The sequence below is a fragment of the Equus caballus genome, chromosome 9 (genome assembly GCF_041296265.1).
Source record: "Equus caballus isolate H_3958 breed thoroughbred chromosome 9, TB-T2T, whole genome shotgun sequence".
Lineage (NCBI taxonomy): Eukaryota > Metazoa > Chordata > Mammalia > Perissodactyla > Equidae > Equus > Equus caballus.
The window spans coordinates 8,734,593-8,746,598 of record NC_091692.1 but is presented as its reverse complement, the minus strand read 5'-3'; the positions used below and the strand labels follow the sequence as shown (position 1 = coordinate 8,746,598).

The window sequence follows — 12,006 nt, the reverse complement described above, 5'->3', positions numbered from 1 at the left end:
AATACTTCCTAAAGGAAGATGGCCAGTGCTTCTAGATTTATAACATTTTAAGGCTTTTATTTCTCATTACAAAGTTTTGATTTGTGAAGCATTGCAGAAAGAAAAAAAGTATTTGAATCTGGGCTAAAGGAAGTTTTCAGAGAAGAACTTAAGTAATGATACAATTGACTAGCTTATGAATTTACAAAAAACAATATAAAAATGTTCTCCTTCAAAAAAGGAAATATGTAAAACCTTGAACGAAAGCATAAGGGTCACAATTATCACATCACTGGGGCTCAGAGATGAATTGATGAATAGAGAGAAGATTGAGAATAATAATCATTAGTATCAAATACTGGAACTTCTTAAACTTAAGAATTTTTCTTTTACACTGAGAATCAGAGGGAGTGGAGAAGTTTCCCCAACCAAGGTAGATGGGATATTATCTCTAATAGTATTAGTCAAAAACGTATTGTGAAAACCGTCAAAAGACAGTCTATTGGGCAGAATTTATTCTAGAGATGTTTTTGTGATAAAAAGGTCAATGCCTTGGATTTAGAATAGAAAAGAGTTTGACCTAATTAATACATGTTGGCATCTCTCTGTGATACTCAGAGTATATCACAGTCTAACTCAGTATGTGAGATTACCTTATTAAAGTGTGCTTTTGATAGGATACTATCCAAACTCTTCTAAGGGTCCCCTTTGTATCAAATGGCACTCTAGAGCGTGCAGTGTCATGATCTGGTGTAGGAATTATAATTATGCCTTAACAGAGGAGACTTGTGGAAATTTTCACATTGTTGCTGTTAATAGAGTTGTGGTTCTTGATTTCTTTGCTGTCGTTCACTCCAAAGTGTGACTAGAATGTAGCCCTATTCAAGGGAAAAGGGGATTGAGGTCGCATCAAGTCCTGGAACCCTGTTCTGAGCTCAAGAGACTTAGTTTGAAGCCCACTGATTTGTGAGATTAAGGAAATAAGCTACTAGGTTGTGTTTAAGCCTGAATTAGATAAGTAAGTAAGATCCTTATACAGGAAAAGAAAAGAGAAAAAGATGGATCATACTTGGCATGGAAATAGAGCAGCTGATATTTCCAATATATTTTAGGAATCAAAAACTTGCTTAGTTAAATTCTTTACAAAAGGGTTCCCTTCTGTAATCGATAGCATTTCTCAGATAGCTTCCTGTTACTATGTCGATCAACGGTTCTAAAAATTTGGTCCCTGGACTCCTGCATGTCCCCCAAATCCTTTCAGTCAGTCCCTGAGATATTTTCCCTCAGTTCACAAAATCAAGATAATTTTCATAATAATACTGTTGCTATCTGCCTTTTTCACTAGGCTAACATTTGCACTAATGTTAATGCAAAACATGGTGAGAAAAATTGCAGGCACCTTAGCACTAACCAACTCTGTTAGTAACTGGTATTCTCCACCCCCACACATTCACAGCTAATATTTTTCAAATGCAAGATTTACCTAAGAATGTACTTGATGAAGCAGTAAAAAAATGTTAATTTTGTCAAATCTCGCCCCTCAAGTACAGGTCTTTCTAATATTCCATGTGCAGAAACAGGAAGTCACTCAAAGCACTTTTGCCATGTGCCAGAGAGCATGGTTGGCTCAAGTGCAGTACTGGGGTGACTACTTGAGTTGGGAGCTGAACTAGCCATTTTTTCATGAACCACCGTTTCTACTTGAAAGAACAACTGACAGGGTTTTTCAAACTGTGGTTTTTCAAACTTGGATATTTGGCAGAGATTTTCTTGAAAATGAACAAAGTGAGCTTGACACTTCAAGAGAAGCAAAATCCAGCTGTATTTGTTGCCAATGAGAAAATCTGAGCTTTCAAACAAAAATTACAATTTTGGAAAACTTATTATCTGCCCCTGTGACCCTTCAGTTTCCCAGTTCTTAAAGACTTTTCTGATGAGATAGTTGGTGTTATCAACAAATGTGTTATTGTATAATGAAATGTATCATTTACAAATTTTGCATAACCCAGTGAACCAATATTTTCCAAATGAGCAAAGCCTAATATGAAAAAAATACACATGGGCAAAAGATTCATTTAAAGTGCAAGGTAGACAATAGATTTTAATAAATCAGAGTATGGAAAGCATATTAATATGGTTTTAGATTCCACATTGCAAAATTTTTTTTAAAATCCACAATTCTCTGAAAAGGCTATTAAAATTCTCCTCACTTTTCCAAGTAAAAAAATCTGTGTGAGACCAGATTTTCTTCATATCCTCAACTAAAACAACATATTGAGACAGATTGAATGCAGAAGTAGATATGAGAAACCAGAAGTCTTTTCTTAAGCCAGACATTTGCAAAATTAAGCTGGAGAATTGCAAAATGTAAAACGATGACATCCTTGTCACTGTTTTTTTGCTTTGGAAAATATATTTCATTTCATTAAAAAATATTTATGTAAACATGTAATGGGTTTATTGTTTATATTTTAAGTGAATTAATAAAATTTTTTTCAGTTTTAATTTCTCATATGGTAAATGTTCGCAGATGTAACCACATAAACAAAAGCTCACTGGGGTTCTTAATAATTTTGGAGAATGTGATGGATATCTGAGACCAAAATGCTTCAGAAACGCTAATATAAATCAAGCCCTAAGTACATAGTAATACTCAAGGGCTCTTAACACAATTCACATGATTTCAGAAGTGAAAATTGAGAAGTTATGTAATTGCATTTGTAATAAAAGGACAAGAAGAATTTTTCTTCTCTTTTAAACTTAAAAGAAATCCTATCACTCATGTGAGAGAGAAGACTTCAGTGCCTGCTGATGACATTCTCTCCATTCTTTCTTCCAAGTCTGTGAGTCTCATTTCATGTGTTCCCATTTACAGGAGTAAAATTAGCATGTTATCCAGTCACCATTTGGCTCATGACTCAATGTCACTATAAAAATCATTTTAGCAGCTTCCTAGGCCTACTTTCGTTTAGGATACATCTATGTAGAACGCTTCAATTTGTTTACTATAGGAGACGTAAGTACCTGCTTTTTCTAACCTCTGCCAATCTGTCTAAATCTGTAAATTCTACTAGGGCAAAATCTTCTGGTTTATTATGTCAAGTAATTTGTGTATATGATATTTAAAAAAGGTAAAGGGCATAAACAAGGAAAAGACCAACACGATTCATGAATCTCAATTTAGGATTCCATTATACACATGAAGAAGTTTTAGAATACCAGTATACAGCTGCTTTTGTTAAAGAATGAGAAAGTGGGGCTTTTACAAGAGGGGGAAGAGAAAGAGCAAGCTTATTTCTTAGTCATGAATTTTGTTTGGATCTTTAGATATCAATATTTAGAGATTTATGCTTTGAAATTTAATCTAACTTTAAATAGTACACTACTTAAGTAATAAAATATCTTTTTCCCCTCTCTAATCAGACTTTGAAGATCAGTATAATTGGCTCTTTTGTAGAATTGGATACAAAAAAATAACATATTATCTTGTTTATATCCAATACTACCATTTTGTCATCTAGAAAATTCTAATCATAGCAACAGAAACAGGAAACTCTAGTGAAGAATTAAATCCCACTTTTAGTAAATTTTCCAGATTTTGTTTGGTTAGTTTGTTTTTATAAGGCCAGAATGTGTGCTAATTACTACTCTATTAAACCTCTACCAGCTGCTGACATTTATTAGACTTTTTTTAACTTTTATCATTTTTTCGTGACTATTTGTCAGACATAATCATTTGGCGACAGTTTCCCAGAATTTCTAAGCAAAACTACAAGTCATTATACAGTGGTATATTTAGTGTAAAAGATATTTCTGGTCTCTGGTAGTCACATCACTAAATTGAGGAGCTGTGTTTAAATGTTTAACTGAAAGAAAAAATAACGTCGTTGCCATGCATGTAAAAATAACTATCTTTGAGTACCTAATGAGAATTCACTGAAAGAACTATAATCATGAAGAGTAAGGAAAAATAGAGAGTTCACAGCATCTATAATTTTCTTTAAAAATGTAACTGTATTCTTTCCTCCGTTCACTTATTTACATATGTGTTATTTGTCACCTATTGTTTCTTTTACTGAAAAGTAAATCCTTTATCTGGGAAAGAAAATGTAATAAAAGTGAAACGCTACTCTCATAATAATAACTATTATTATAATAATGATTATAATGGCTACTGTAATTGAATGCCCAGTACTTAGTCTCTGTGTTACTTTAAAGGTTTAAAATTGGATGCACATCAATCTGGCAGATAGATTTCGTAAACGCTTAAGGGGAGAAGAGGTTTACAGGAATAAGCTTTTCTCGCAATCATCATTATTGTCTTTCACTCAATTGAATTGAAAGCTCTATAGACACATTTTAAAGGTGAACACAATATATGTTTACACCTTTCATAACCCTGTTTCTTCTTCTGTGTGCTCATTACTTCCGAGTACACTAAGTAAAAATTCAAATTAAGTTGAATTGGCTCCGCTCTTATAAGTAGAATTACCACCATGATCTTTTAACATTCTCAGATATACGTATCATAAAACAGTAACTTTCTTTTAATTCATATCTTCTCATGGAAAATGTTACCACGTTTCTCTGTCTCATTCTTGATATTTCAAATTTAGCAGTCACTTAACATCTCTGAAACTCATTTCAGACTGAGATATTTTTGCCTACTTCGTAGCATTGTTATCAAATGAGAAAAGCAGTTGTGCTTTTTTAAAGGCCTGTGTTTTAAAAAGATATAAAGAGACTAACAGTGAAAGATAGTGACAATGATTATGAGACAAATTACTCCTGTAACCCCACTTTCTCTTAAACTTTTATGAGATATATTTGCTAGGTTGATGTGCATGTCCAATTCTAAATCTTTCAAGGAACACAGAAACTAAATACTGTGTTGGTTAATGATGGTAGCGTAGGTAATGAAAATATCTTCATACCTAACAGCAGTGAATTACTCCAAGGTAAAAAACTTTATCCAAACTCGTTCCTCCCAGACAGGGAACCTGCTAAAGCAGGAGTGGAGTGGAGTAGAACTTCGTAGACCTTCGTTCCAGACACTTAATTAATTAACTACGTGAAGATGGGCAGATCACTTGAATTATCTGGTCCTCAGATTCTTTAAACTGTAAATCTTCAGATTTTTAGGATTTGGTAATTTAGTGTAACCAGGGAAAAGGGAAGTTCTCTGTGGCCACCGATGAAGGGTGATTAATATATTTCATCGTCATAGTTCAGTTCTATTCAACATACTTTTATTTAACACTATGTACAAAGGACTCTACTAGGAAATGTATGTAATTAAAACATTAACAAAATGCAGTTGCTGTCTTGTCAAAGCTTGTGATCTGTCTAGAAGGAGGGGCAATCATAATGACAGTCAGAATTTAAGTGTCCTGTGCAGGCACAAATCAAAGCCCATGGGAGTGCCAGCTGAAGAGATAGGGAAAAGAAGACAAAGGGAAGACGGCATCTGGCTGAATTTTGAGGGCTAAATCCATCTCAACAAGCGAGTTTGCCAGCTGGAATAATAGACTTGAACAAATGCACCACCAGAGAAGCTCTGGAAAAATATTGTGCGTTATTCTACAGCATATCATGTATGAGAGCGAGTGGTTGAAATTAAAGCAGCAAAAGTGGGTTCTTTCCAGATTGTGGAAAAACTCAGCACTAATCCTGGTAAGAGCTTTTCCTGTGTTTTATAGGGAATAAATATGAGTGACAGCAAATAAAAACCAACATGACCTGGCAAGTAATCAGACATGGATATCAAGTGAGAGAAATAAGTAAAAATATGCTCCAACACAGTGTATTAATTAAGGCCAGTTTTCTCTATTTGTGTGTTTTGTTGTCTTATTTGTTTTTATAGAATTTGAAATGCTTGTGCAAAACCAAGTGGAAATACCTATTTGGCAGGCAGTTGCCCTTGTGTGTGAGGCGGTGGGGAGAAGAGTCTAAACAGAAGATGCACGCTTTTCCATTATCCATAGTGAGGAATTAGAAGCCTTGGGATTAGATGAGTTATTCAAGTTAGGAAGTAAAGAGGTCCAGGATTGATCTGAAAATCCTATGAAATGTGCACTTATTTCAACAGGTGGCCTAGGAAGAGAAATCTGTGATTACAAAGGTCAAATAGGATGGAACCAGGATGGTAAGGTTTCATGGAAGTGAAGAAAGTGACAAGGGGTTTCTTCATCAGCATCCACCCACCACATGCCTGCCAAACATTGTGTCAGGCTCTTTAGCTATGTAATCCAAATACACTCTCATAGCCACCTTGAGAACGAAGTATATTTATCACAATTTATAGAGGAAGAACTGAGTACAAAGAGATTAGACATAGCATAACGAGGAAATGAAAAGTCTAGATCCAAATACAGCTAAGTCTGATTCCTATAATAATCTTGCCTCTATAACTTGCTGGATGTGCTGGGGGGTAGTTTCAAGGAGAATGCAGCTGGCAGGGTCATGTATCATAGACCACTCAGAGAGGATGGACGCTCACAAGAAACTTTAACGTCAAGCAGTTACTCATGTTAATAAAGATCATTTCAGTGATCTAGAAAAAAGCAGTCTCCATAAAACCTACTATAGAAAATCCAGTGGAATACAAAAATTCTAAAGGTTTGTTCAAGGAAAGTGAGAAAATAAAAGTAGCCAAACCCATCATAAAAATTTAATAAAGAATAGAGTTGGCAGTGCAAAGGTGTATGTAGGTTGAGGAAAGGGTATATGGTTGAATGGTTGGTTCATTTTTGTTAGTAAGAGAAGACTTGAATATGCTTTTAAACATAAGGGAAAAATCAAGGGAGAAAGACAATTCAAATTATTGAACAAAAAATAATGGATGGAACAAGGTCCTACAGAGGTGATAGAAGATAAAATCAAAGCATGCCTTAAAAAGAAAGAGGCTAGTTCATCTAGAAAAGAAAGAATAGAGATCTACAGAGAACTGTGTTTGAGAGAGGAAGAAATTTAAGAGAACTTGCAGCAGACGTCCTCTCTTCTCAGAGAAGGAAGATGCAAAGTCATCTCTTAAGGCATGGGGTGTCTGGTTGTGTGAACTGGAAACAGTTTGGAATCCTCCCCACAGAGAAACGTGTACGGAAGAATCAACTAGAGGTGAACAAAAGAATTTCCCATCAACTCAGAGTGTATACAATAACAAAGTCAAAAATTTATAGTTGAGCCAATTGGCACAATTTTGTGCCATTTTCTGATAACACTCAGCCACCCAGTAATGAGATCAGAGAAAGTGCACTCTGCTGTTTTCCCAGGTGAGGCTTAGGTCAGTCAAGGAAACAACAGATCAAAGGGACTTCTTGATGCTAAGAAGCAGCCACGTGAAATGGTGGGCAATTGATCCAGACTGGACCTAGAGGAAACTAAAAGGGTTAAAGGAATTAAAGATATGACCAGCGTGGAGAACAGATTCATTAAAAGTAAGAGGAAAAGAAAAAGAATAAGCAGTTACAACCAAAGAAGAAAATTTCCAAATTCAAGATTTTAGAAATGAGACAGTTTTGATTGATCGTAGTTTTTACACCTCCACCTGAAGTGCATTAATGACCATGTCATCCAGCTGTCCCACTTTACTTATTAGAAAATGTAATGCCAAGAGGTCAAGTGATTTTCTGAAAGTCACTCCATGACCCAGTGGCAAAGCCAAGACTAAACCCAAAATCTTTTGAAGATCATTCTGAAATTTTAAAATGATAACCACCATTAAATCATATTCCTGTAAAAAAGAATATAGTCAAGTGAATGAAAACCAGTGTTTTCCATAATATAGTCACAGTAAAGCATGCATTATATATATATATATTTCCTGTTTCAAAACTTGTATTACGCTATTCCTCCCTCTATCCTGTTTGTGTCCTCTTAAAGAATACAAAACTTGTCTCCAGATTGAATTAACAGCTCCCTCCTCAAAATGTTGGGGAAAGAACTAACCCTAAAGGAATGTGCTACTGGCTGCCGTCCTAAATTGCACTGTAAATGGCATCAAGTTATTTCGGAGTGCCAGTGTGCATGCACGTGATGATGTATGGGTTCCACCATTGTAGCTTCCTTCATATTTCTTATATTTTGAAAAGACTCCTTTCTCTTGATTATTGGTGTAAGTTTTTAAACTATAGTAAACTGTAATTGGAATGTTTAGGAATAGGAGGGAAATTGTGTTATTTTAAAGTACTGTTTAAACAAATTAACCCAACAGAAATTCATTACAGTCGGCCCTCTGTATCCGCGGGTTCAACGGTGGTCTCGCGGATGCAGAATCCGCGGATATGGAGGGCGGACTAAGGGACTTGGGCATCCGGAATTTTGTTATCCGCCGTGGGGGTGGGGGTGGGGGGGGGTGTTGGAACCAATCTCCTGCTGATACTGAGGGACTGCTGAATTTTCTATCTTAGCATTCATCCTTCTTTTGACCTTCAAGGAAGGATATAAATGTAAACATAGAAGAAAAACCTAAAGATTGCATTTGGTGGTCTTTTGTTAATACACATATCTCCTATTTTACCTTGAAAATATTTTTCTTCATTAAGTCTTTAAGTATATGTATCACTAAATTTTGGGGGGGGAAATCACTTTTATTGACTCCTTTGTAAATTTGAAAATTGTGTTTCAACGATTCAGTCAAGAAAAATTGTTATTCCTCTCAAGACATGACTTACCAAGGGGGCCACAAGGGAGCTGTCCTCCTGGACTGGAAACAGTATTTGATCACTGACACTGTTTAGAATTGCTGGTGCATGGTGATAATAAAAAGCAAACTGGATTTTGGTCAGTCTCATCACTGATCTTAGACTCTCTGCAGACCACGAGCTTGCTTACTGTTCACCTCTAGGATGGACCACTTCCACTCCACTTCCCACCTTGCTATGATGTTGCTCTCAAGTAGTTCTCTCTGGAGTTGAAGACTGACTAAAATGATATTAGAGAAGGAGAAGTTCATGGTCTAAACCAGGTGTCCATAAACTATGGCAGGCAGGCCATATCTGGCCCTATGCCTATTTTTGTAAATACAGTTTATTACATTTATTTAACATGTTGTCGTTGACTGCTTTTGCACTACACCCAGAGTTGAGTAGTTGGGATAGAGATTATACGGCCTTGAAAGCCTAAAATATTTACTATCAGGCCCTTTACGGAAAAAATTCCCTGACCTTTGAGCAAGAATCAAAGCATTACTTGCATTATGGACTTGTAAGCAAGACAATTATTTCACATACATGTTGTAGGCCAGTAACTTAAGTGTCTTTGTTAAATGTTTACCAATGACCAACATTATATTTACATTATATTTATTTAATTTTTCTCTGTTTTGTAGCCCCTGCTATGTGGATATTTGTTAGCAATGACTGATGTGGAAACTACATATGCAGATTTTATTGCTTCAGGAAGAACAGGTAGAAGAAATGCAATACATGATATCCTGGTTTCCTCTGCAAGTGGCAACAGCAATGAATTAGCCTTAAAATTAGCAGGTCTTGATATCAACAAGACAGGTGAGTCATTTGACACATCTTCTTTGTGAACATGGAATCATTTGCAGCATTTCACTAAGTAGGATTAAGGCATGAAAAACCACCTTTGAAAGTAACTAATCGAAAGAGTTATAAACAGTCGAAGGAAAGATAAGAGTCAGGGCCTAATCTTTTAATCGCTCTTGCTCTGTTTTCAATGACTTCTCTTTACAGGATCCGACTCCAATGCAGAGTCTTTAATCTGATTTTACAAATGCAATCAATAAAACACGTGGGTTTTTAAAAAATTCTAGTCTCTAGAAAAGCTCTGAAATTTCTTACGTAGAGTATTTAACAAAGTTGGAATTCCCATGTTTGACAATATCGGCCACCTGTAACATTTAGTAGAGTTAGATGCTTAACAGGATTCACGAATGAGTCTGCTGGTCCTCAGTTCCAAGAACCATTTCAAAAGAAAAGGGTCTCCAGGACCAATTTTATTGAGAATGGAAGTAAAACATTCTGTTATATAAATAAGTCATAGGTAAAAAGGTCTTTTCATTTTCCTTTCATGATGGAATGGGTTTGGGAAAAAATTGTCGTATTATTAGCCCTCGAACTTTTACCCAAGGAGAGTAATTTTATCCATGAAAAAGTAAGGCAAGTTTAATACTCAAAGTACTTCTGCGTTTTGATGAATCCCTTGATAGTTCCTCCATCTGTAGCTTTTGCAAGTATCAAACTTGAATGTATTTCTCTGAGGAAAAACCCTTTAAAAGTAAAAAGGAGTTCAGATTAAGTAACTACACCACAGTGAACAGCACTTACCAGTCTCTGACTGATGGTAACCATTCAATAGTTCTTAGCTACTAGAATTTTTATGGCAAAGCCTTCCAGTTCTTGGAAAACTGAGTCAGAGTGTATGTTAATGAAACAGTATGGCAGCATTACCTTAAAATACCTAGGAAGAGTACTTTATTCAATGGCTGCAGGTGAGCAGGTCCCAGATTGGTCTTTTCAAATTCAGATTGAAAATAAAACTGTAACATCACCACCTTGGAATACACAGACCCATGTATATTTTAGGTGGCGTTGTTTCTCTATTATTTTACTACCAGGAGTTACTTCTCAAAGCAGCTCTGAGAAAGGCTGTAGGGAATTGTTTCAAGTTGGTGGCATGAGGAAGGTAAATAGATATTTTTTCTGCAGTCTTTGGAAATTTGCTAATTTCTTTCATAAGACATTTTTATTTTTATATTAATATTCTATGTTAAATAATCTGCATTAATTTTAGCCACCCTTAATATTAGGGCATTTTTATTCATAGTGCAGTTTAATTTCTTCTTTCTCTGTCTTCACTGAAATTGAGACTCACTAGTCCCATGACCTTTCTTTTACAAGAAAATAGATTATTATATAATAATTTAAATAATAAATTGGTATTTTATATTAAATACAATTGAAATAATTTTATATTTTATGTTATTATTAAATAACTTAAAATAATTCAAATATCTTTATCCTTCCAAATGTGTTCTTTTCTAAACATTTATACACGTTAATTGCAATTCTCTTGAAAATTTTTCTTTTTCTCTTCAAATCATAAAGTCCAGAACTACGCAAAATCTAAACAGCACTGACTTTATTTATTATACTACATACAAAGAACTAAAAATAACAACCGTACAATACTGACCCGTATGACAAATGAAACACCACTAGCTGAGAGTTGTGAGGGATCCCCTTTTAATCCCTGCGTGTCTGCTTTTTTAGTTTATACTCAATGATGTTGCTGTCCCATGTTTACCTTGAATGCTAACAGCATCTCCTTAGCCACTGGCTTTGTGTTTGCAGCCTTATACTCAGCTCTGAGAGGTGTTCCCAGATACCTAGAAGGCCCCAGCCCCATGGGAATCAAGGTCCTCATCCTGTATTCATGCAGTCACTTTCATCCTTAAATATTCTTCTGTCTTGCATCTGCCCTAATTTGACTTCATTCCTTTAGTTCCTGAGAGCTTCTCTTGTTTATCCAGTTCTCGTTGCATGCTAATCTACACATCTCAGATTCAGGCCATCTGCACATCTTAGGAGACTGTTCATGGCTCTAATAGTGAAAGTAGTTTATGAAAATGATATATAACGCTTGGTCATACCCTTGGAACCAGTTTAGAACAGAATTTTTTTTTAATGTAGAAGAACTGCTTTTAATGCCCCTAAAGTATGGTGTATGGTGAGATGTTTTGTGTGTCCTTGTAAATAGTATAGGAGAAACTGCCTTCCAACATTTCCATCTAAAGAATGGACCAGCTCACTTACCTCTATCCATTTGAATTATGGTAACAAACTCTTAGTAAACATGGATATAATTTACATTATTGCAATGACCCAAAATATTTTGTCCAGTAAGCCATGTTGGTGGTTTAGTAATGAACTAACACATGCAAATATATGAATCTTTGAATCAAGGATTGCTTACAGCTTTCACCCAGGTAAAGTGACTTCATACGGAGAGAATGCATTGTTTAATTTCAGTGTTTGCTCTGTCACTAGCCGGGAATGCTGC

General features: G+C 35.4%; 1 protein-coding gene and 1 long non-coding RNA gene across 7 annotated transcripts in view; one reads left to right on the top strand and one right to left on the bottom strand.

Moving 5' to 3' along the window:
- PKIA (cAMP-dependent protein kinase inhibitor alpha) overlaps positions 1–12,006 on the top strand; it is an 84,026-nt gene that overhangs the window by 67,878 nt on the left and 4,142 nt on the right. For 5 of the 6 annotated variants that reach the window (XM_005613045.4, XM_070221410.1, XM_070221409.1 and 2 more), the window contains one exon: positions 9,308–9,485. In XM_005613045.4, coding sequence (XP_005613102.1) covers positions 9,335–9,485 — 151 coding nt within the window. In that variant the 5' untranslated portion in view covers positions 9,308–9,334. Of the gene's footprint in view, positions 1–2,856; positions 2,996–9,307; positions 9,486–12,006 lie in introns of those variants that run through there. The other variant, XM_003365598.5, reaches the window with a different exon arrangement.
- Positions 9,891–12,006, bottom strand: part of LOC111774915 (uncharacterized) — a 45,850-nt gene continuing 43,734 nt past the window's right edge. The window contains exon 5 of the long non-coding RNA XR_011421226.1: positions 9,891–10,213. This is a non-coding gene — a long non-coding RNA (uncharacterized lncRNA). The remainder of the gene's footprint in view (positions 10,214–12,006) is intronic.